Source organism: Eleutherodactylus coqui, chromosome 2, assembly GCF_035609145.1.
Source record: "Eleutherodactylus coqui strain aEleCoq1 chromosome 2, aEleCoq1.hap1, whole genome shotgun sequence".
NCBI lineage: Eukaryota > Metazoa > Chordata > Amphibia > Anura > Eleutherodactylidae > Eleutherodactylus > Eleutherodactylus coqui.
In genome coordinates, this window is record NC_089838.1 from 292246931 (window position 1) to 292272769 (window position 25839).

A 25839-nucleotide genomic window follows, 5' to 3' on the forward strand; every position below is an offset into this window, starting at 1 on the left:
TTCCAGCCAATCAGGAGGCTGGAATCGGCAGTGGACCGCACAGAAGAGCTGCGGTCCACGAAGGTAGAAGATCCCGGCGGCCATCTTCAGCAGGTGAGTATGAAGACGCCGGACCGCCGGGATTCAGGTAAGCGCTGTGCGGGTGGTTTTTTTAACCCCTGCATCGGGGTTGTCTCGCGCCGAACGGGGGGGGGGTTAAAAAAAAAAAAAAAACGTTTCGGCGCGGGACATCTCCTTTAAGGGGGATAATTTTATCACTTTCTGTAAAGTTGAGTCATTTTTTTTTCATCTGAGCAATACAAACATTGCTGCATTGCAGTTGTGTAACTACGGCCTCATGCACATGGCACATCCGGATTCTGTCTGCGGAATCCCACCCTGACCGTGGACGGTGACCCTGCGTACTTGTTATTCTCCTGCTTCACTGTAATGCAGATGGTCCGCACGGCTCGCTATCAGACATGCGCAGTGCAGATTTTTTTCTTAAACTTCTGCTTTTTCTGTGGAATCTTTCGCTCATCTGCAATGTCAATTCCGGACGGGCCGCGGGTCGGATGGTTTCCGTTGACTTCAATAGAAGCCATCCATGTGGACACCGCAGAAAACTGGAGCATGCTGCGATTTTTCCTTCATCAGTGTGAACCACAATTGGCTTCCGCTCGCGTGCAGGAAGTCATTTTTCATAGCATGCTATGGGCGGTATTTGCTGCGGAGACAGACGCCCACCCCGGATTCCACAGCAAAAATCCACCTGCGTTCATGAGGCTTATAGGGGGAGCAGAGGTAGCAGTTGCATCCAGCTGATTTTGACTGTTTGGATGCAAAAATGCTATGGAATTTGCTGTGGAATTTTCCGCTGCAGAAATTCCACAGCCTTTCAGTTATGTGTAAATGTATCCTTGGGGTACGATTACACCTAGTGGGCTTGCTGCAGACTTACCACAGCAGAAAATCCCACTGCAAAATCTGAAGCAATTCCACAAAAGACACAGAGTCAAAATCCGCAGCATCGGTGTGGGATTTGGCGTGAAATCAGAAGCTTCATGTTACGTCTCTGCTTATTGGATGGACAGAAGAAAGGACAATAAGAGGTTCGAAGTTTTCTTAGTTTTTTTCTCACCTGGACAGAAGTGTTGGTGTTTTTCTCACAAGCATTTTCTGTAATATACCGCAAGGATTCCAGGAGGGCGCACTGCGGTTTCTAGAGGAAAATGAACCAGACGGTCTTAAAATGTTTCTGCACAAAATGTGATTGTTCCCAGCAAGAGAAACCACGTAATCTTGTAGATATGATACCTTTTAATAGCTAACAAAAATGCATGATGTAATAGTGAGCTTCCGAACCAACGCAGGGTTCTTCTTCAGGCTTAAATGGATTGGATCTGAAGAGGCATGGATATTTATGCACACCTATAACATACATACTTATGACAAGGCACAGATATGGATGTGATTGGTTTGTACTTAAAAGGAATTCTGCAACAGCAAACATACTTTTTTTGTCTAGGCACTGATCAGGGAGTGAAAGTTTTATGGTCTCTGAATTACTGTTGGGGGGTCATCAGGTCTGGAATTCTACAAGAGGTACACAAACATTTTTAACTAAACACTGATAAGGGAGTGAAAGTTTATGGTCCCTGAATTACTGTTGATGGGGGTCTTATCTGTGCAATAAATGTCTCACACTTCCCATTCACGCATCAACAGTAATTCAGGGACCATAAACTTTCACTCCCTTATCAGTGTTTAGTTAAAAACGTGTATTAGGAGGGGCGGGGCATGTAGTAGGCAGTGAGGGTTAGTTCAGGAGATTAGGTATGTTTCTTTGAAGAGGTGTGTTTTTAAGGAGCGTCTGAAGTTCTGTGTGTCAGTGATTGTCGGGATGTCCAGGGTAGTTCGTTCCAGAGGACTGGTGCTGCTCTGGAAAGATTCTGGAGGTGGGAATGAGAGGTTCGAATTAGAGGGTTGTTTAGTCTGAAAGTATTAGCAGATAGAAGTGTGCAGGCTGGGTAATATATAGACAGCAGGAAAGCAATGTACGGTGGTGTAGTGCCAAGGAGAGCTTTGTTGGTGAGGGTAAGGAGTTCGAATTGAGTTCTATGGTGGATGGGCAGCCAGTGCAGTGACTGGCATAGTGCAGAGACATCCGAGAAGCGGCCGGATAGAAAGATGAATCTAGCTGCCGTATTTAATATGGATTGGAGATGGCAAAGTCTGCTGCAGGGAAGGCCGATTAGTAGCGAATTGCAGTAGTCAAGCCAAGAACGAGTGTCCTTAGCATGTCTGTGGTAAGGAACGGTCAGATTTTAGCAATATTCTTGAGGTGCAGGTGGCACGTTTGGGCCAGTTATTGGATGTGGGGGGTAAAGGAGAGGTCAGAGTCCAGTATGACCCCAAGGCAGCGTGCGTGCTGTCTAGGGGTTATGATGGTGCCAGATACTGAGATGGAGATGTTGAGGGGATGTAGACTGGTGGAGGCCGGAAATACGAGAATGTCAGTTTTTGTGAGGTTGAGAAAGAGGGGAAACTATATTGTGTTCCATTGCGTGATATATAACTAGGTATTCTAGGGCAAAATAAGGCACCACATGCCAACACAGGAGTGCTTCATGGCAGATACACAGGGACTTTGTGTGCTGACACACATGGGTTTTGTGTATGGCTATCCCATATGCATGAGGCCAACAGGTGCAAATGTAGGAATTCTATGTGCCCATTTGCTGCCCTTCCAACTTGAAAGGAATATTCCCATCTCACACTTTAATGGCATATCCATAGGGTATGCAATAAAGGTCTGATAGGTAAGGGCCCCAGAAGCAGGACCTGCACATATCTCTTGGTTTGGTCTCTACCACCACCAGCCATGCTGTGTGGCCAGGGTTGGTCGCGAGGACAGAAATAGCTGAGCATCCTCAACCCCACTGTTTCCATAATTCCCATAGATATCAATGGAATGTATGTAAATAGTATAGCAAAGTGAACAATGTTGTCTCCATAACTCTGGATCCGCCAGAAACAAAATTGTTGAGCTAAGCCCTTTCCATAACTCCCATTGACTTCTATGGGGCTTAGGGACAGAGCGTTGGTGAGTCAAACTTGGCTATTTATGTCACCCCTTCAAATGAGATGAGAACACCCCTTTAAGGGGGTTGTACCACAATAGACTTTTATCACCCATCCATAGAATAAGTGATAAAAGTCTGATCAGTGGGGGTCTCACCGCTGAGACCCCCATCAATCTTGGGAATGAGAATCCCATGTCCCCCTCTCCTCCCAAAGTGAGGAGAAGATTCAATAGAGCAGCAGTCATGCATAAATGGTGCCGCTTCCTTGATTTTCAAAGGGCCTGCTGGAGATAGTCATGTGCTTGTACTCGGTTATTTCCGTCAGGCCCATTGAAATGAATGGAGCGGTACCATCCATGTGTGATCACTACTTCATTCAATCCGATATCACTACGCATGGGAACAACAAGCCCACAACGGCAAGAAGAGGGGGACATGCGACCCCTCCCTTCTTGGTATCATACAGATCTCAGCGGTAAGACACCACAGATCAGACTTTCATCACATATTCCACAGATAGGTGACAAAAGTCTACTGTAGTACAACTTCTTTAATGTTAACTTGTATCTTTTACAACCTAAAATAAAAATTAAAGGGAACCTGTCACTATGTTATTATAGCGGGAGGTAATAAGGAGCCAGGAAATGTAATTTTTATGCTCCTCTATATCCGCATGTTCCCCACTGACGTTTATGGTGCTGTACTGAGGTGACAAGTTTCTTTTAAGCAACCCTGATTAAAAATATCATACCGGTTTGTGTACACAGCCCCTATGCAGACTTATGTGCATGTGCCTCAGTGGTAACAAAATATAAAGAAACCCCATTAAGTCTGATCCTGCAGTCATGTCTTACTGTATCCCACCTGCTCTCCTCTTGGTAAATGATAGACAGTGGCTACAGATGGATAAGGCACCATAACACAGCACCCCTGGGATTTGTTTGTAGTCAGTAACCATTGAGACGCATAACTCTGTATAGGAGCTGTATACACAGTAAGGTAGATTTTTTTTCCATCACTACAATTGACAAAGGCCTTTCATTTAATGGTTTTTGCAAAGCATAATTGATATCAGAAGTGTTCATACCCTTTACAGGGGTTGTTCAAGTTAAGGAAACCCCTGTCACCAGGTCCTCCATGCATTCAAATAACAAATCAATGGCTATTCCCCTCTCTCCAGTCCTCCCCTGCCACTGTCTCCGTTTTTTTTATTTACAGACTACTATGATATCCCGTAAACCTAATGTAGCAGCCAATTACAGCACTCAGCCATGATTGCTGAGCATGGTGATTGGCTGCTGCAGCTTGTTTGTAGATGGGATCAGGCTGACTGCAGCCTATAAAGTGATGTCAGGAAAGGAGCCATCAGCAAGGGACACGCAGAGGAGCGGGGGAGAGATGAGTAACCGCTGATTTGTTATTTTAGCGTATATGGGACCCGGTGACAGAGTTTTCCTTTACCCGGCCAACGCCTTAAAGAAAAGTTTTGTGTTCTTCGCTAACCTGTATATGGCTATAGGTTTACGCACATATGTAATAGTATCACATACCGTGTGACTCTGCTCTTTACATTCCTCTCTCTCATTAGTTCTGGAAATAGTATTACACTTCTCAATCACTGGGAAGAGAGAAGAGACAATAAGATGTTCAAATGCATCACTGAGGAAAACCTGCAGCGTATTACACTACACCGAAGGGGATGAGAGTTAAAGATCTCTTGTCTACATGCAGCGCAAAAGATCTGCATTGTAAATTGACCTGCGGTGCGGATTTTACTTCTACATCATGTCACTTTATTCAGTAAATTTTCACTGCGGATTTCACTGTTTCAGATGAGTGAGGGGAAATCCACCACAATTCTACAATGAAATCCAGGGTAAATGTAACACATGCAGATTTTGTCACAGACGCCTCACAGATGTTCCATATTCTGCAACAGCATTGTGGAATATACCATTCCTAAATTCCGCACCAAATTCTGCATCACTGACTGTGGACTTTGCTGCAGAATTGCTGGCTAGATCCTATTATTTGCAATTCTGCATTAAAATCTGCATGTTAACTGTGTGGATTTTGGTGCTGAATATTCCGTAGCCAACTAATAGATGGTATAAAGTTAGACTAGACGGTCTAGAAATGTACCAAATTTATAATCCAGCAGTCACTATGATAAATCTGTTGCACTTTAAGTCTGTCCACTAGACAGTAGTAGTGAATGTGTCCCAGTGATTATTTAAGGAGAAGAAGCCGTCCAATTTGAGGCAGATGCCTCATACAGGACCATGGAAGAAAGAATGGAATAAAGTGGTCTCTGGCTCTACAATCCAGCATCCCAAAGTAGATTCCTCTCGTGTCACCTTCACTTCCACCACAATATTACAACTGGTGATGAAAATTAATAATTAGCTGCTAAAGGTATTTCAGAAATACGCAAATCTCGTATATAAGATTGCAATTCTAGCAGCGACCATGTCTGTTTACCCTAATTTCCTTCTTTGATGTCCACCAGTCCCAAAAAGGTCGCAGGAAATGTGTTCCATTTCAAGAAGCGTTGCAGGTGTGATCCAGGAGTAACCAAGAGGTAGATGAAGATGACTGCCTTCCAGATACTAATTTGTTCCTAAACATTCACTAACTTTGACATCTGCTTCAGCAACTCCAACGACCACCTTGTTAAAGAACTCAGACATCTGGTAATGAGGTAGGTCAATGCTATCAGAAATGTCGAAGATCAGCACATCACCTAATGGATTATGTTCTTCAGTAAAACTTCCTAGATAACTTTGGCTTTGTAGCCCCCTAAAAATGGTTGTACTTCGTTATTCCTATCTTCATAAGGCTGGGAGGAATGTGATGTTGTTAGAGCCGTTCTGCAAGTGTTTTTGCTGCTCTTCTATAGTTATCATGGCCGGTAGCAACATAATTGTAAAGCACCTGCTACTGAAGATCCTACAGTGCACCGGCTGCCCAGGAGCCAAGACGCAAAAAATAGTGATATAAATGAAGAGATGCCGACTCTGTACATTGGAATCTTCTTTATTCAAGTCATATAAAAGTTACAAAAAGTAAAAGGTGCCGGACTGAACTACGTTCATGCTTGGACACGTTTCGAAGCACACTGGCTTCTTGAGTCATATGCTACATACAGAACCAAGGAAGAAACCAGGGGATAATGTGCTTTCTGATCCTACAATCCAGTGTCTTCAAATGGATTCCTCTCATCTCCCCAGCACTCCTACCACAACATTACATACACTTATTAAATGCGTTCATTCAGAGAATTTCTGAGACTCTGATTGCAATTTTGTTTGCAATCGTTGGATTATTTAATTGGGTTATTTGTTTTTGCACACTGCACCATTTATTTCAATGGAACCGCTGGAAATAGACAAGTTCAAGTACTCAGCAATCTTAAGCGATTCCACTGAAGGGAATGGGACCATTGGAGATTGTCAGCACTTCAACTCAGCTATCTCTAGCTGTTCCAATTGAAGTGAATGGCTCCATGTTGTGCATATGTGGCCATTACTGTTAATATTCAGGGTGCAATATCTCTCGATTGCTCGGGGTTCTCAGCAGTCAGAGCCCCACCGAGTGGCAAGTTATAACTTGCTAAATCGGGACTACCCCTTTTAATCTTCTTCAGGAGTACTTCAGTGCTACTAGTGGAAAAATATGGTCCGATATACAGAATCTGGTGGAGCAGACTGTGGTTTTACATAACAGATTTATTGCTCTGTGGAACTGGAGATAACTGCTGAGGGACTTTTTACATCTTACTAATCACACTTTGCCAGAGAAAGCAAGACTCTCTTAGAGGCTGCTGAGTCGAAGGGGAGGAAACTTGCTGCACGAACAGCAGCATACTTATCTATGAGTGGGATGGGTATTGCAGCTCAACTCTGTTGCAGTGAATGGGGTTAAGCTGCATTACCACTCACAACCTGCATATAGGTTTGACACTATTTTGAGACTATGTTTTTTAATTATGTTCTTTAGCAACAGATTTCACATCAAATTCACGCCTCATTACTTTTCATAGGAATTTGTGCCATAGTCTATACAACATGGAATTTCCTCGCATGCGGATTAAAAACCCCACCTGCAGAAAAAAAGGGATATGCCCACTTTTTGATGTGGATTCTATGGCGATTCTGCATTGGGAAATTCACAGACAGATGTGCACAATGAAAAGGGCTAAATCCTCATGCGGATCCATGGGCGTGCAAGTGCATAGCCATGGCAGACATGCACAACGAAGACTCGGATATTGAGAGGGAATCCACATGGAAATATATGAAATGGCCATGTTTTTTAAGCCTACGGCTGTGAGAAGAAGCAAGGGAAGTATGGTTTAACTGAGGCACCTGGCTGGCACTATTTATGGAGTCCTTCTGGTGCCTTCTTCTGGCCGCCCGAAGATGAGCGGGTTTCACCTGGGCCAATGCCTCGGGAACGACGGAGGTGAAGGCCTCCCTGGATTGCAGCTGCAGCATGAGTTTACTGGGCTGCCAGGACCTGCAGCCCATCCAGCTCTGCAGCCAATCAGGTACAGGGGCGTCACTGCCCTGTTAATCTTGACTCTACTAGTTCTTCCTGGCGGCGTCAAGACAAAATATTACCAGCATTACCAATGAAAATCCCAAAACAGCCAAAGGCAGAGCTAACAGAGGGAGTAGCTTTCCTGATAATCCAATGATTGAATGCCCAGCGTCTTTGTGTTAAAGGGGTTGTGCAAGATTAGACAAAAAGGGTCTTTTTCACTCAAAATAGCACCACGCTTGTGTATAAGATGTATCTGGCATTGCAACTCAGTTCAATTCAAGTGAGTGCTGCAATACCAGCCACAGCCAATAGAAAAACGTTTCTTCAAAAAGGAGCATTTTTTTAAATCTCAGACAACGCCTCTAAGTCCCTGGTGAGCTAGTATGAATTCAAAGCGATCCTCCAGTCCTGGTCAAACAAATATGGCCGAATTGCTTCTCTGACGACCTAATGTAGTATGCATTAGTACGCATCGGTAGTCTAACACAATACATGCTGCTGATCTGACTGGTCAGTGCTGCTCACATGGGCAACACTGGTTAACCAAAGCAGGTGAAGTGTCTTATACTAATGATGCATACTAATGCACAATATACATCAGGTAGTTAGAGAAGCTGCGTGATCATCTTTGTTTCTCCAGGACCAGAGGGTCGCTTTAATATTTCGTTTTGGAGATCAGTGCTGGCTAGTTGAGGGTTGCCCGGTATTAGTATGACCTCTTCAGTTAAATTAAAATGGCTGCTCCACCAAGAGAAGAGAAGTCACCCCGATCAAGAGGATAGAGGGTAACTTGCAGATCAGTAGGGTCTGACAGCTAGGACCATCACCAAACCCAAGAACGGGGGTCTGGTGCATCCAGGAATGAACAGAGCGACAGTGGATAGAAGATAACTCCTAATGGTGGGGCAATCCCTTTAAATGACTGTCTTAAAGGAGTTGTGCTAAGATATAAAGTTATACCTGTTATCCATGGGATAGAGGATAACTTTATGATCGGTAGAGGTACAACCACTGGGTCCACCACTGGTCCTGAGAACATACGTCCCGAAGGTCCAAGAATGAATAGAGTGGAGGTTGTGCATCCACGCTGCTGCTCTATTTATTTCAATAATAGAGCCAGAGATTGCTGAGCGCTTGTACTTGGCAATTTCTGGTGCTTGCATTGAAGTAAATGGAATTGCAGTGCACATACACAACCTCTACTCCATCTATGCAGGGACTAGCAGTCGGACCCCCACCGATCATAAGGTTAGCCACTAACCTGTGGATAGAAGATAAGTTTATATTGTGACACACTTTAAGGCAGTCTTTCTTAATGCTCTTCCTCACCGTTGCCTTTACTACTAGGAAATCCTTTGCTTGTAGAAGATATTAGCATTTAGCGAAAGCCCCCACAGCATAGCAAGCACTAACGACAATGTTAGAGGAAAATAGAGAATTTCAGGAACATAAAAGTGTAATGATTGCATAATATATATGTGGGTGGCGCATGTGCAGGTTAATTAAGAGACAAGCACACATTGTGGTAAATTAGATCTTTACTTGGCAGCTGAACATCGGTACAGTCACTTTAAGTAGCATACATCTTCTGAATGTTGTAACACAGTTTTGAATACTTGGGTAATAGAATCCGGAACACTCGGCAACACAGGAGCTTTAATCTTGGTAACACTGTGTCCGCTTGCCGCTCTGTGCAGAAGCAAGTACAGTCTCTTTACTACATAATAATCTCCTGATACTAACAGTCTTGTTATATATCAATGCTATCTCCAGTGCTTGCAACACACTCTTACAGCATCACCACCCATGCGGGATACAACACAGTCTCTTTGTATTCACAGTTGCTTAATATTCATAATCTCTGTATACTCGCAGTCTCTTTATATTCTCAGTCTCTTTGTCTACTCCTCAGTCCTTGCTTACTCTCTGGACACACTCAACAGTTCACATTTTATTAGCACTCACAGTGTCTTTAGTGTAAGGCTCTTCCTCCTACTTCAACAACTCAACAAGTAATCTACTAGAGCTACAATGGTCCAACTGTCTGAGTACTCTCTTCCTTCAGACAGAGGGCTCCAGGGAATTTATTCAGCTCACTCGCTGATTATACACCTAACCTCTTAGATGAAATGTTCATCTAACACATCTTCAATGACCTAACCGGACAGCATTCTTGGCTTCATGGAAACCTGGAGTTGTCTCCATGACTACAGCTGGGAACGTTTCAAAAAACCTTCCACAAAATATCAGTGAAGAGTTCCAACAGACTCTAACTTCAAGGCAGGTTATTGCTTTCCAATAAGATTTTACTAAACCTGTTCCACCAATAAGAATGAAAGAAAGGAAATTGTCTCTTATGAGGAATGATCCTCCAAGTACAAGTAGCTGGATACCCCAGGTAACTCTCTGGCCAAGAGAAAGGTTGGTAATCAAACCATATAGTAATCAAATGTAAAAATTGAAAGTAAATGAGAAAAAGGACAATATGGTCACTGAACCACTGAAGCATGCTATCACAAAATCCTTTTGCCAGAGGATAGACTGTGCTCAGTGACTCCAGTTTTAGAAGATGCATCTTAAAGACAGATGAAGAAAAAAACATGCTTCCTCTTCCTCATTTCTCTTGGCATTTATATTCTGTAACATCCATATGTATGGGCTCTCCATTTAGATCAATACTTGTCCTTTCCTCCATAAAATCAGAACAAAGGGGTATCAGAATTTATTACCCTGACAGTAGAAAGACACTTGAGTACATCAAGGTTTTAAGTTGTTAGTCAATGGACAAGAATGCCACTGTCTCTTGGAAAAATAAGCAGACCCTTATGGGTCTACACTGCGATACTGGGCACAGGCCATGAACATGGTTGGTGTTTCCAGAAAATAGAAGGTCTTTAATTCAGAAAGAAATGGTCCAGTGTTTTCTTGTAATTCAACTCTCAACAGTGCTGCATTACCAGAAAGTAAGACTACTTGTTCCTCTGAGGTTCTTTGAGAAATGCTGTGTGTTGTTATGGATATTCTCTACTGTTGTTGTTGTAAATGGGTTGAAGTGGGTTTCTGTGGTCCTGTGATGCATGTATCCTGCTGCTGTGTTTCCCATGGTCACGCTTGATGTGACCCATGGACCGATGGTGGCATTTAGAACTGAAGAGTAATAAGTTTTAATAAGATCTTAAGAAATGAAATGTTCCAACCCAGATATAATATGTTTAGCATCAAATTCCCAATGAAAACTTTTTTGGAATAAATATGTAAAATCACCAACAAAAAATATCAAGAACACAATTAAAGCTTTTTAGTATTGTAACAATCTGGTATCGAGGGTCAAAGTTTTGATGTTGTGACAGTGCAGATTAGGGCAACAGAGGTTGTTTCATGTAATAACAGCAATAGAAAGTTCATAAAAAACATAATCTTGTAATTAACAAGAGCTCAGTACACACAGTATCAGCAGTAGTGGATTCAGACATATCTGTGGTCTTGTATTCAGCTAGAGGTCAGTACATAGGATATCAGCAGTGGAAGAAGCAAGTAGCTAGACTAGAAGTAAACACAATAATCTTGCAATGAGGAAAAAGAAGGGCCAAGCTTTTAGATGGATTTTGAGAGATAAAGCCAATCAGACAATCGGAGGCAAAACAAGGCAAAGTTTCTAACATGCCAGGAACTATGGCAAAGAGCTATCCAGCAAAAGTCAGTATCTCAATGAGCAGACCCATTGCCTGGGACACTGGAGTCTCCAGATTGGAATACTTAGAGGTATTTTCGTCATGTTAACAGGTGAGCATGCTCCCATAAGAGCTTTCACAAAATTCCATTGAAGAGTTCCAAGATTTCCTAAAGTCAAAGCTGAAGATTGCTTCCTATAGTCGAGGGACTAAGTCCAAACCCTGGTTAAAGCAGGGGAATGAAGAACGTCTGTTGCGAAGAATGGAACTCCAAAGACATGGAGCTCGATATGTCAGGTATACTCTGGTCAAGAAAAATGATAGCTGTAAGCTTGTAGGTCCTGTTCTGACACTGCAATTATGAATATGGCAGCAGGTTGGCAACTTGACCCAAGTACAAAAGTTTCTGAGAAAAATAAGTAGACCATTACGGGGCTCGATTGCAATACCAGACACAACCAATTGGAAATGGTGGCACCAGAAATAAACATCTCCTTTGATTTAATAAGAAATGGTTCAGAATTTGTTTTAATTTGACAGTGGTGGATTACCAAAAAGTAAGACCAGCAACAGAGAATAGGACTTTCTTCCTCCTGCACAAGTATGTCAATATCCTTATTTTATCAGTGAGAGATCTCATTAGAAAACAAGAATCTGTATAGGTCAATGTATTCTGTCATTTGATTGGTAAGTAACATGAAATACGATGTTCCTATGAATTCTAAATATTAACTAAATTGCAAGAAATCCTGCGACATGTTGTACTTGGCATCTCACTCATCACCTCATTGTAATTAATTACATTTACCACTGTAAGAACTAGACCATCACATTGATTTGGCAACTCTTATAAAATGTCCACCTGTTTGTCATATTAGAGATCCTGGTTGCGTGTATGCTTCTGCGACTGCTGTGTTCATACTTGATGTCACTCATGGACCAGTGGTGAAACTTGGGTCTGATATAAAGACATTCTAATAATATCTTAACCAATTAAACATTTCAACTTTTTTGTTGCTTAAAGGGGTTGTCCCGAGGCAGCAAGTGGGTCTATACACTTCTGTATGGCCATAATAATGCACTTTGTAATGTACATTGTGCATTAATTATGAGCCATACAGAAGTTATAAAAAGTTTTATACTTACCTGCTCCGTTGCTGGCGTCCTCGTCTCCATGGTGCCGACTAATTTTCGCCCTCCGATGGCCAAATTAGCCGCGCTTGCGCAGTCCGGGTCTTCTTCCTTTCTGAATGGGGCTCCGTGTAGCTCCGCCCCGTCACGTGCCGATTCCAGCCAATCAGGAGGCTGGAATCGGCAATGGACCGCACAGAAGCCCTGCGGTCCATGGAGACAGAGGATCCCGGCGGCCATCTTCAGCAGGTGAGTATGAAGACGCCGGACCGCCGGGATTCAGGTAAGCGCTGTGCGGGTTGTTTTTTTAACCCCTGCATCGGGGTTGTCTCGCGCCGAACGGGGGGGGGGGGGGGGTTTAAAAAAAAAAAAACTCCATGGACATGGAGCTGGATACATCAGGTGCCCTCTGGTCAAGAAAAAGGATAGCTGTAGTCTGTTAAACCCCACTTGATTGAACCAAAAGACCAAGATATTTTGACACAATATTGTTTTTTTTCATTTCTCATTCTATGAAGAAGTTCTATTAGTCGTGGCATTGGAATTATGAATACAGCAGATTGGCATTTTGACCCATGCACAAAAGTCGTTCCATTTCTATTAAAAATAAGCGGACCCTTCTGGGGCTGAGCTGCTATAACAGAGTCAGCCAATGGACAAGGGTGGCACTGTTTCCAGAAAAAAACATCCCCTTCAAAGTATTAAATTTGAAAATAAATAATTCCCAATTTGTTTAATTTGACAGTAAAAGGTTACCAGAAGGTAAAAGTAGAAACAGAAAATAAGATTCTCTGCAGTAAACCAACGTCCTTAGGACCCCTATGAAATGCCTACCTGGTTGTGGTGTCAGAGATCCTGGTTGCCTGTATGTTGCTGTCTTTCCCGTGTTTACGCTTGATGTCAGCCATGGACCAGTGGTAACACTTAGGACTGATGTAGAATACGTTTTAATAATATGTTAAGAAATGAAATGCTCCAACCCAGTTATTAAAGAATAATGAAGAAAAACCATGCTCTATTCTTTTTCTCAGTTCTTTTGGCATTCATCTTCTGTAACACTTACATTTAGGGGCTTTTCTTTGAGATCAATATTTGTCCTTTCCTCCATGCAATCAGAAAGAAAAGATTTCAGGAGCAATGACCCTTAAGTGCATCTTAGTTCTAAGCTGCTAGTCAATGAACACCCTTATGGGGCTGAGCTGCAATACCATGCACAGCCCGTGAACATGATGGCATTTCTACAAAAGAGGAATTGTTGTAAATCAATATTCAACATTGCCAGATTACCAGAAATCAAGGCTAGAATGGAGAATTGGATTTTCTTAATTCTCCTACAGCATGTAACGCAATCCTCTTTTGGCATGAACAATGCACCAATGTCCTCCAATTTAGATGGCTCTATTTTATTGGTCATAGTGTGCTAGAAGGGGTTGGAATAGGTCATCATGTTTTCATTAGATTGACAAAATCTGACAATTCTATGAATTCTAAATATGAATGCCATATATAAGAAATCATTATGTCATGTTATATTTTTCATCTTACCTATCACCTCGTTGTAGAATTGATCATTACAAGAACTAGGAATTTCACATTAAGTTGACAACTCTTTCGAAAGGCCCACCTGGTTGTGGTGTCAGAGTTCCTTGTTCTTCTGTGGTTCTTTGAGACATGCTGTGTGTCGTTACTGATGTTGATGTGGTAAAGGGGTAGAAGGTGGTTTCTTTAATCCTCTGATGTGTGTATGCTGCTGTGTCTTTCATATTCACACTTGATGTGAGCCATTGACCAGTGGTGGCATTTGGGGCTGAAGAAGAATACGTTTTAATAAGATCTTAAGAAATGAAATGTGCTAACCCAGATGTACCATGTTTACCACCAAATTTCCAATGAAACCTTTAAAGGAATTAGTTTGTTAATCTTCCGCAAAAAAAATTTCCTGAACAAAAATAAAACTTTTTTGCTCAGTTGAAATCTGGTATTGTAAATATCTGGCATCAAGGGTCAGAGTTCAGGTGTTGTGACAGTAATGAATGAATCAGTTATTTTCCACTAAAAGAAAAAAATCTGCAACAAAAATATGCAAAAAAAACCTCTTTTGCTTAATTGAAGTCTAGGGTTTTCCTCAAGTTGCCAGGTGGGCATGTTCCTACAAGACCTTCCACAACCATCCACTGAGTAGTTCCAAGATTTCCTAGAGTCTAGGCTGAAGATTGATTCCTACAGTCCAGGGACTAAGTCCTAACATTCTCTGATAAAAGCAGAGGAATAAAGACTGTCTGTTAGAAGGGATGTCCTCTATGGACATGGAGCTAGATACCCCAGGTATCCTCTAGCCAGGAAAAGGCTAGCTGCAACCTTGAACCAAAAGGCTAAGAATTTATAACTCCAGATTGTTTTGTTTTTTTTATATGTCTCGTTCTATAAGGAAACTCTGTTTGTTATGGCACAGAAATTAAGAACACGGCAGCAGGTTGACAACTTGACCCACAGAGAAAAGTCGTTCCATTGCGGAAAAAAATAAGCGGACTGTTGCAGTGTGTCAGCCACAATCAGAAAGAGGATCTGGAGTGAAGTCACCACATCAGCACCGGCCCATGGGACTTCGCCTTTGATGCTGGGCACCAGTGAATTGCCTGTTTCCTGTCACTGCAGAAGGTCCCTTAGGAGTCATTTGTTGGGAATTCCTCCATGTTTCCTGTCACTGCAGAAGTTTTCTTAAGAGTTGTCTGTGCTTGATGTTCCCTTCCTTCTCTTCCCTATTTCAATATCTCCTGTAGTGTATGGACTGATTGGCTGACAGGAAGGTGTTTTCCCCAGCTGGTCAATCAGTCATAATAGAAGAGTAATTATTATGGGCCTGCCTCTATATGGGTGCTGTTTTGTATTTCCATCTGATATATATGCTTCCTATCCTACATCTAGGAACAGACTAGGTCCCCAAGGTTTGAGACTTGGGGCCTTCCTCATTGAGACGATTACCATGCTTTTAGGCAGGGTCCACCAAGCCATAGTCGGTTACAGAGTATGTTCCATCTCCCGTATTTAGTCTTTCCCTTGTTTCAGTGATGTATTACATTTATATGTTGGTCCACAGCCGACATTATTACTTGTTAGTCTGATATTTTGGTGTCATTCATGGAGAGCATCATAGTTGCACTCTACATAAACGTAACACAGACTTTTATAGATATGAGCTGCAATATCAGAGACTGCCCATGGGTAAGGGTGGTATTGCTTCCAGAAAATATATCTCCTTTAACCCTTTCCAATCCACTGTCTGACATCTTCCTACATTCTGATTGAAGCTTGTGCAGCTCCAATGTCACAAAACGTCCAACAGGGTATTCTTACTGTCTATTGCCAGCCACTCCGCTGTCAGAGCCTCTCTGACGCATGCACACTGCCTTTAGCCAGCAGATGGCACCGTTGTATGACAGCAAAAAGAGAAAGCCTTTTAGGAAACCCTGAATCCAAAATTGGATTGGAAAGGGTTAAGGTATACAAGAAGAAATCCAAATCCAGAATTAATTTTAATTTGATAGTGACAGGATACCAGAAAGTAAGACTAGCAACAGAAAATAAGAACCAGTTAGGCTGCCTGCACACGGGCGGAAATCCCGCGGCGGTATTTCCCGCGGGATTTCCACCACTGAAAGTTTGCGTAGGAGTGCATTCCAATACGCACTCCTATGCAGACGGCCGCGGTTTGGCCGCGCGAAATCTCGCGCGGCAAACAAACCGCGGCATGTCCTATTTTTGTGCGGGGCTCGCACTCACCCGGCCGCCGGCTCCGGTCTGCGCATTCACCGGCTGCGCGGCAGCCGGCACATGAAAGAGCCGGGGCCGCCAGGCGCGGGTGAGTACGCGCTCGTCCCTGCAGGCTCTCGGGTCGGGTCCCGCGGCGAGAATTCTCGCTGCCGGATCCGACCCGCTCGTCTGCAGGCGGCCTTACATGGATAAAGAAACTTTCCCCACACTCCAATGGTTAAAAGAATTATGATAGACCCTAAGGTTCGTAGGTTAAATAAATGATTATTTATTGGTAGTGCTACGCGTTTTGGCATCAATACTACACCTTTCCCAAGCAAAAATTATAATATTAAAAACGTATATATATATAAGATATAATATAGAGTAAACTTACGCATGCGGTGCTCACCGCGGAAGCCGTTCTGGCTTTAATTAATTAATTTAGCCTTTTCTTAAAAACATTTTTTAAAATAGTAAAGTAATTTATAAAAGTCCTCCCTTTGTGTAACAAAGGACAGTATGTATATTAAAATTATATATGGATATATATGTGTATGTGTGCAGAAATATGAATTTCATATACAAGTTAAAATAAAAAAATAATAATAATAAATGATAAAGTCCAGTGTAGTATAGTGTAATCCATCTTCTATGTGGATTCCCGATCTAGGATCAGTACCCGAAGTGGAGAATATTAGGATCACTTTGCTTATTTTGGGGATATCCTCTGAATTTACATGGCACTATATTTTCTCCAGGATCTCATTCATGCCCTGTGGTGCTAATGTATTAAGCCGGTATATCCAGCACATCTCTTTCCTCCGTAGCTGGCTGATTGAATTGGACGGGACATATTCTAGTGGGGTAACTCTGAGATGTTTCGCTTGGTGTTTTGTGTTTCTTATATTCACTTTTTATATTAAATTTATGATTAGAAACACGAGTTCTGAGTGCATTTTTGGTTCTACCTACGTATTTTAAGCCACACGGCATTCTAACAGATGGATGATAAATTTTGTTTCACAATTTACCTTGTGTCTAGCCTTGATTTCAATAGTTTTTTCTTTTTCTCCCATTTTAGTTTCTTTCCTACCATCTACTATGTGTGAACAACATCTACAATTCTTTTTATTACATTTAAATCTTCCAGGTTTTAAGGTGGTGGGGGCTTCTTTATTCTCTAAAATCTTCTTGTTCTCTGGTCTTGACGGGGATAGGATGTTTTGTATAGTCCTATTCCTTCTGAATACCACTCTAAGATTTTTACCCATAGATTCTGTAAGGAGGGGATCGTTCTTTAAGATGGACCAATTTTTCCTTAATATTTTTTTTCTAATTTCTTTATGCTGACTACTATATTTAGTGCTGAATGCTAATCTCTGTTTCTTCTGCTTTTCTTGTTTTCTCCCTCTTTCTTTTCTTTTCTCATTTATTTCTTTTTCTCTTCTTACTTCTTCTTTGTTTCTTCTTACATCTTTTTTCTTCTTTTTTTTTCTTTATTTTCTTCTTCTTTGTTCTAATTTCCTTCTTCCTTTTCTTTCTCTCCATCTTCCTCTAATATTCTTTCATAGGCAAAGTCAATTAATCTTACTGGGTATTTTTTCTCTTTGAATCATCTTTTTAATATCAGGGCTTCGTTCTCAAAGTCTTGTCTTTTTGTCCAGTTCCTTCTCACTCTTTTTAGCTGTCGAAAAGGAATATTCTGCTTCTAATGGCCTGCGTGACAACAATGAAAATCTATAAAGCTATTGCTACCTACCTTTTTAAAGGGTGTTTTAGTTATAATTTTACTATTTTCACGACAGAGTTCCCAATCACGGATCAATGTTATCTGTGAATCGAAGATTATGACTATTGTGACTTAGATCCCTAATAAAATTGATTAATCCATCCTCAGTACCCTCCCAGATGATAATAATATCATCAATGAACCTTTTGTGGAACTTGATTCTTGTATCTTTGAATCTGTCTTCTTCAAACACCCCCATATAAAGATGGGGACGAATTTTGTCCCCATTGCCGTCCCCCGCTGTTGTTGATAACATTTCTTATTATATGTGAAGTAATTGTTTCTAAAATGAATTGCATGGATTCTTTGATGAATGAAACTTAATTTGGGGTCATTAATGGGTCTTGGGTTAGGATATTTTCTATTGCCGCGACACCTATATGGGGGATACTAGAGTAGAGTGCTTCCATGTCTAGAGAACACCAAAGACAGGATTCTTTCCATCTGATTTCTCTGATTAATTCTAATTGGTGCCCGGTGTCTTTTAGAAAGGTTGGTAATCCTCTCACATATTTCTGAAATTGTCTATCTATATATTCAGAAAGCCAACTGGTAACTGAATTGATGCCGGCTATTATCGGTCTACATGGTGCATCCTTGTGTATTTTGGGTAAATGTAGAAGTATTTGGTCTCAGACTCAATTTGTATAACAAGTAGATTCTATCCTATAGAAGCTAAGTCAATTTGTGAGAAAAATAAGCCTGAGACCCCATACTTCTATCATGTACCCAAAATACACAAGGATGCAGAGAACCCACCAGGAAAAAATTCATATTATTTCACACACACATATATATATATCCATATATAATTTTAACTAGCTGATATACCCGGCTTCGCCCGAGTTAATTTGGTACTGATGTTTATCTGGTGTTCACACGGAAAATCTTATGAAGTCGTGGTTACTTTAGAGATACCGGTAAAACATATGTTCACCATTTTGCATAGTTCTCTGCGTTACCCAGGAAACACCACGTGGAGGTAATCATGCGACGTTTCCTTCATATAAAATGACATCAGGAAGTGAGAGAATTAGATTACGTACATAAAATTTGGACACTAATTCTTTTGCGCTCAGAATTGAATAATCGAGTTGGGACCTATTAACTTTTCATATTTATGACATAATCAATGCTTGTGCCAAATTTCATGTTTCTATGACATTGGGAAGTGAAGAAATTACATTCCGTACGTAAAATTTGGACGCTAATTCTTTTGCGCATAGAATTGAACAATCGAGTTGGGACCCATTAGCTTTTCATACTTATGACATAATCAATGCTCGTGCCAAATTTCCCGTTTCTATGACACCGGAAAGTGAGAAAATTACATTCCGCACGTAAAATTTCGACGCCAATTCTTTTGCGCTAGAATTGAATAATCGAGTTGGGGCTCATTCGCTTTTCCTACTTATGACATAATCAATGCTCGTGCCAAATTTCACGTTTCTATGACACCGGAAAGTGAGAAAATTACATTCTGCACGTAAAATTTGTACGCTAATTCTTTTGCACATAGAATTGAATAATTGAGTTGGGACCCATTAGCTTTTCCTTTTTATGACATAATCAATGCTCCTGCCAAATTTCACTTTTCTATGACATTGGGAAGTGAGAGATTTAGATTATGTACGTAAAATTTTGACGCCAATTCTTTTGCACATAGAATTGAACAATCGAGTTGGGACCCATTAACTTTTCCTATTTATGACATAATCAATGCTCGTGCCAAAATTCCCGTTTCTATGACATTGGGAAGTGAGTGATTTAGATTATGTACGTTAAATTTTGACGCCAATTCTTTTGCGCTAGAATTGAATAATCGAGTTGGGACCCATTAGCTTTTCCTATTTTGGAGATAATCTATGCTCGCGCCAAATTTCATGTTTCTACGACATCGGGAAGTTGGAGAACTTTTGGCGAGTCAGTCAGTCAGTCAGTGAGTGAGTGAGTGAGTCAGTCAGTGAGGGCTTTCAGCTTTATATATATAGATATACATACTGTCCTTTGGTACACAAAGGGAGGATTTTTATAAATTACTTTACTATTTAAAAAATGTTTAAAAAAAAAGATAAATTAAACTATGCTTATTAATAAATATGCGATAAGTATATATGTGTATTATTTCTGGACACTAGGTGCCAGTGGATTCTCTACACAGGGAAATTCGCTAAGCACCAGGTGAGTGTACATTCAAGATAAATCTATTCTACACTATATAATTATTGTTTCTGATGAGGCACTGAAAACTCTTCTCTCTAACAGAAAGTAGGATTTTTTACCCTGTAGCAGCAGGTAAATGTCCCTATCGTATTGCTATTATACAGAAGGTACGTGGGTCAGTATTAGTCAGCACATTTTTTTCATTAGATTGGCAAAGAAAATTAAATATGTTGATTCTATGAATTTTAAATATTAAGTATATTTCAAGACACTTTGTAGTCATGTTGTATTTGGCATCTCACCAATCACCTCATTGTAAGGAATGAAATAAAGCAATGGAAGAAGTAGAATCTCACATCGAATTGCTGGCACTAATAAAATGCCCACCTGGTTGTGGTATTGAAGAGTCTGGTTGCGTGTACACTGTTGTGTCTTCTGTGTTCACAGTTGATGTCAGCAATGGAACAGTAGTGGTCCTCAGGTCTGATGAAGGAGAAGAATACCAGAGAGTAAGAGTAGCAACAGAAAGTAGAATTTTTTACCCTGTAGCAGCAGGTAAATATCCTTATTTTATTGCTGATAGACAGTAGGTAAGTGGGTCAGTATTGGTCAGCACGTTTTTCATTAGATTGACAAAGAAAATGAAATATGATGATTCTATGAATTTTAAATACTAAGTAAATTGCAAGAGACTTTGTAGTCATGTTGTATTTGGCATCTCACCAATCACCTCATTGTAAAATTAAGCAGTGGAAGAAATAAAATCTCACATTGAGTTTCTGGCACTTATAAAATGCCCACCTGGTTGTGGTGTTGAAGAGTCTGGTTCCATGTACACTGTTGTGACTTCTATGTCCACAGTTGATGTCAGCAGTGGATTGGCGGTGGTACTCGGGTCTGATGAAGGAGAAGATTTAAGAAGCCTTAAGAAAGTAAGTTTCCTTAGGATAGACCATCAATATATGTGCAGTGGGGGCCGACCCCAAGGATACCCGCTGTGCAGCAGAATAAATGAGGCTCAGAATTGTAAAGAATAATGTGGCCCCATTGTTCTGCTGATCAGATGGGGTTCTGGTGGTCTGATCTCGACTGATTATTTGTTGATGGATAAGGTTATTAATTGAAAATGGCAGAAAACTCCTTTAATTAATATTAGAATATTATCATACAGCTGGTTACCTGGACAAACTTCATCCAATTTCACCAAAGTAATGCAGTTATTTCCTTGGGGTTTACAAACTTTACAATAGCAGTTTTCCGCAGTACAGGTAGCTTCAGAAGGACAGTCTGAGTTTTTCCTACATTTATCTGCATGAAAAATAACACAAAAATGAATTCTTGACTATTCAGAGGACTTAGTGTTACCAGCACAACAGGGTTCCAGATTCTAACATAATGATGGGTTCTAACTGTCTAGTAGAAGACAACCCTATTTGGAGGTGATTGGATCCAGTCACTTGTCACTAGGCTCTATTTCTTGTGGGATAATTCACAAATAATCTATTATACCTTATGGATGATGTGTCCTTTGTGTGCAATGGTAACAGCAAAGGCTGAATTAAAACTAGATGTGCACATGTGCCTTATAGAAGAAAGGTAGCCTATCAGATTCCTCTCCCCAGATGGATGCAAGGAACCACAGTCTGACACTTTCTGGAATACAGTCAATTCTGCTGCTGAAAATCTTCAGCATGTCCTCAATGTGTGAACAAACACAATAAAGGGTTGGGTTTTTTTTGTTTTTTTTTAAAGAACCTTGAGCCCACATTCTTAAACCATTATCCAGGGGTATGCATTCCTATAGGATCCTTGTGTGCAGCTGTAAGAATTTATTGCAGAGCTGTCAGGCATTCATGTGGCCCCAGTTACAATGAAAATTATAAGGGTTGTCCAGTTGTGAACTATTGATGGCCTATCCTCAGGACAAGTCATCGAGGGTAGATTGTCAGGAGTTTGATCATAGACTGAACTGATTTTTGCTGAAAGCAAATAGCTCTTATCCCACTGCAGTGGCCAGGCTTCCTACTACAGACAAAGTTTCTATTCACTTTAGTGGGAAGTTTGGCTGTAATACCAAATCTTGCCACTGCAGTAAGAATGAAACTGTCTGCTTCCTGTAGAAATCAGCTCCGAGCATGAGCACACTGGCCCTGCAAACAATTAAACAATGAGGGTTCGCACAAAGTAAATGGTGTGCCTGCAGTTTACTCAAATATGTGTGTTAGTCTTATTTCTTCAACAAGTTCTTTTAAATTAGGCACTGGTGTCACGTTCATCTAATTCTGTTAGTCAACCATATCCGATTGTCTAGCTTCATCTGTGTGCAAGATCATATAGAGAAAGCTGCACTCATTGCCAAGTGTGCTCATGAAGGGTTTATAAGGTACAAAAATTGTTTTGAAAATACTGCATCAAGTCATGTTTGCAAATAGATCTTATTGGAGTCGAAGGAATGTGATTCATTGTTTCACTTGATCCAAAGGTTTCGTAAACTCAAATCCAAACTTATTGTCACCTTCTGGCCGGATACCTACCTGAACATACATAGAGTCCATTTTCATTTGACCTAAGAACAGATCCACGTCTACAGGCACATGGGGAGGTGTTTTCTTTCGCACTACAGTACTCTGAAGAATAAAACATAAGCATCAGTGAGAGTCATGGAAAAATTGACACATTAAATGCACAGAAAAAAGTCAATGAGATCATTTTGACCTTAAAGGGGACTTATTATTTGAACAACTTTTTTATATCTGACAGACTATAAAATCTAATAAGGAAACAGACGTGGTCCTAATATCTACAATGCCTAGCCCTCCTGACACAATCAATTATATTTTATTTATAGGGCAGATCTCTTCAATTTTGAATGAAACTGATGAGGACGTTATATGTGGGCTCCTGATTGGTGGTCGACTTACTCCTAGGGGAGGAGAAAGCAGAACAGGATTGTGAATGGGTAGGTGGCAGAAGTTCAGTTCTATGTATGGGGGCACCATGGTGGGTAACATTATGAGGGTACTTCCTGCAGCTGGAATTGTTCAGGAATCACTGATTGCACCTTGTAATGTATGTAAGAGAGAAGTCTTTAATCGTATAAGACCCAGTATATCACTGGAGGGCAAAATGGCCCGGCTCAGACTCACGTATTTTGGCCATGTCATGCGAGCCGAGTCACTAGAAAAATCTATAATGCTTGGACAGAACAGAGGCAAAAGAAGGCCTAACCGCCAAAGGACACGATGGCTGATACTGTCAGAGCTGATATTGGCATGGATATCACACAACTGAAAGAAGCAGTGCAAAACTGAAAAACATGAAAGGAGGGAGCCTTTAGGGTCACCGGGGGTCATAAAAAACTAAACGGCTAACAACAACAATGCAAGTAAGACACATACTGTGGCTGGTCCTGTTAGGGGGCACTCAATATTAATGAAGATGTTATGGAGCTACTGAGTGTGCCTGGGGATGTTATATGGGAACTGAATCTATATAGCACTCTTTTATGGCCTTGTGAGTTGGAAGACTTTCTTTAGGGTTCCTCCACACAAGCGTGGAGAATAGAACCCATTGATTTCAATGGGTTCATTCTCATTTCCTTTTTTTTTTTTGTGCATGGTTTGGCAGGCACAAAAAATCAGCTTCCAGTACCTCTGATGATGTCACATCATGTGATATCCTGTGTGGGAGGAGTCAGGGATCACATGACCACGGGGGAGCTCAGTAAATGTAGGACTCTGCTGTGTTCTGTGTGTGTGTGTTGGAGCTGTGGGAGTCAGGATGAATGGATGGAGTGAGTGAATGAGTGAGTGGAGCTGTGCGGATCAGAATGGATGGATGGAGTGATTGAGTGAGTGAGTGGAGCTGTGGGGGTCAGAATGGATGGATGGAGTGAATGAGTGAGTGAGTGAAGCTGTGGGGGTCAGGATGGACAGATGGAGTGAGTGAGTGAGTGAGTGGAGCTGTGGGGATTAGGATAGATGGATGGATGGAGTGAGTGCGTGGAGCTGTGGGGGTCAGCATGGATGATGGATGGAGTGAGTGAGTAGAGCTGTGGGGGTCAGGATGGATGATGGATGGAGTGAGTGAGTGAGTGGAGCTGTGGGGATCAGGATGGATGTAGCAGAGCTGTGTGTGAGATGTCTGGGGATCAGGATGGATGTAGCAGAGCTGTGCATGTGATGTCTGGGGGTCAAGATGGATGAAGCAGAGCTGTGTGTGTGATGTGTGGGGATCAGGATTGATGTAGTGGAGCTGTGTGTGTGATGTGTGGGGATCAGGATGGATGCAGCGGAGCTGTGTGTGTGATGTCTGGGGATCAGGATGGATGTAGCAGAGCTGTGTGTTCGATGTCTGGGAATCAGGATTACCAAGACACTCTCCACCCGGGTAAGTGATGGTCATCTTCTCCTTGACATTGAAGAAGTCGTCGCCACATGCACAGTAGTAGCCCTTGATTGTTTCCTCGCAGGAGGCATTAGCTGGACATTCATTCAGAGATGGATCACACCGACGAAAATTAGCGGCTTCAGGAGGCAGGTAACGAATTCCTAGTAAAGAGCATACAACAATGAGTTATCTGTAACACCACAGGAAGTACATTGTATATACAATAATGGCCGCCTCTAAAATATGATCACTACATACAGTAATTTTATAGCATGCCTCTCCCACATTGTATTCATCAATCATTGGTATAGCTATGTTTTCTGCACCTGGGGCAAAAGATCCAATTTGGCCCCTCCCCTTAACTGAAATTTAAGGGCTTTTACACACAGGTAAGTGCAAATTGCACCTGAGAATCTTGGGAGCAACTTGCATCAGTCAGCACATGAATGCTTACTGTATCTGTGTGCTGTCTAATCTGCGTGAACAGGGCACATTGCATGCTCTACTATCATCCATGATATGGACCAGAATAGGACATGCAGGGATTTGTTTCATACAGACCATCGGTCCTTGTTAAAACTCACCCATGTGAATAGTGCCATAGGCTATAATGGGTCAGTGTGAAATACAAACAACACACGGATGGGAAGTACACCCAAGTCAATAAGGGCTCATTCACATGAATATATGCAATTTCAGTACATATTTAGGCCTCGTTTACATGAGCATGTATTTGTGCATGCGTATGTGCACACAAAACCGTAAATCTATTAGAACCATTGTTTTCCAATGGGTTGTTAACCTGTCCATCATGCAAATTCATGCACCTGCAAAAGATAGGACAGCCGTACTGCACGTAAATATTCCCCGCGGGGAGTTCCCTCATCACTAAACACTGTGACAGCACTGAATTCAATGAATGGCTGAGCGCTGCCTCTGATTGGCTGAGCACTGGGACCAATCACAGGCAGCTCTTAGCTGTTATTCACTGAATGGCCGAGGGCTGCCTGCGATTGGCTGAGCACTCAGCTAATCAGACACAGCCCTTTCAGGAGGCGGGGATTTAAAAATTCCTGTCTCCTGAAAGAGCTTCAGAGCAGTGCCGGGGACCTAGCAGCATGACGTGCCAGAGCCACGACAATGGCGGAGAGGTGAGTATATATTTTTTTATTTTTCACGGCAGCTAGGGATGATTTTCAGGGAAGGGCATATGTTTCAAGCCCTTCCCTGAAAATCCCTGCGGGGGTTGCCTTCATCCCATTGGATTCAATAGGGCGGCAGCAGCGCCTTCCCGATTGAAATTAATGGGAAAGCTTTGCAATCCTCTGCCACA

The 25839-nt window shown here is 41.6% G+C and overlaps 1 protein-coding gene across 1 annotated transcript in view; it reads right to left on the bottom strand.

Moving 5' to 3' along the window:
- LOC136610198 (adhesion G protein-coupled receptor E3-like) overlaps window positions 1–25094 on the bottom strand; it is a 44653-nt gene extending 19559 nt beyond the window's left edge. The window contains exons 1-8 of the mRNA XM_066589440.1: window positions 25091–25094; window positions 24488–24667; window positions 22652–22744; window positions 21297–21425; window positions 20919–21014; window positions 14037–14219; window positions 4616–4683; window positions 1121–1201 (exon numbers count right to left, since the gene is read on the bottom strand). Of these exons, the coding sequence (XP_066445537.1) occupies window positions 1121–1201; window positions 4616–4683; window positions 14037–14219; window positions 20919–21014; window positions 21297–21425; window positions 22652–22744; window positions 24488–24667; window positions 25091–25094 (834 nt within the window). The remainder of the gene's footprint in view (window positions 1–1120; window positions 1202–4615; window positions 4684–14036; window positions 14220–20918; window positions 21015–21296; window positions 21426–22651; window positions 22745–24487; window positions 24668–25090) is intronic.
- Window positions 25095–25839: the final 745 nt, after the last annotated feature.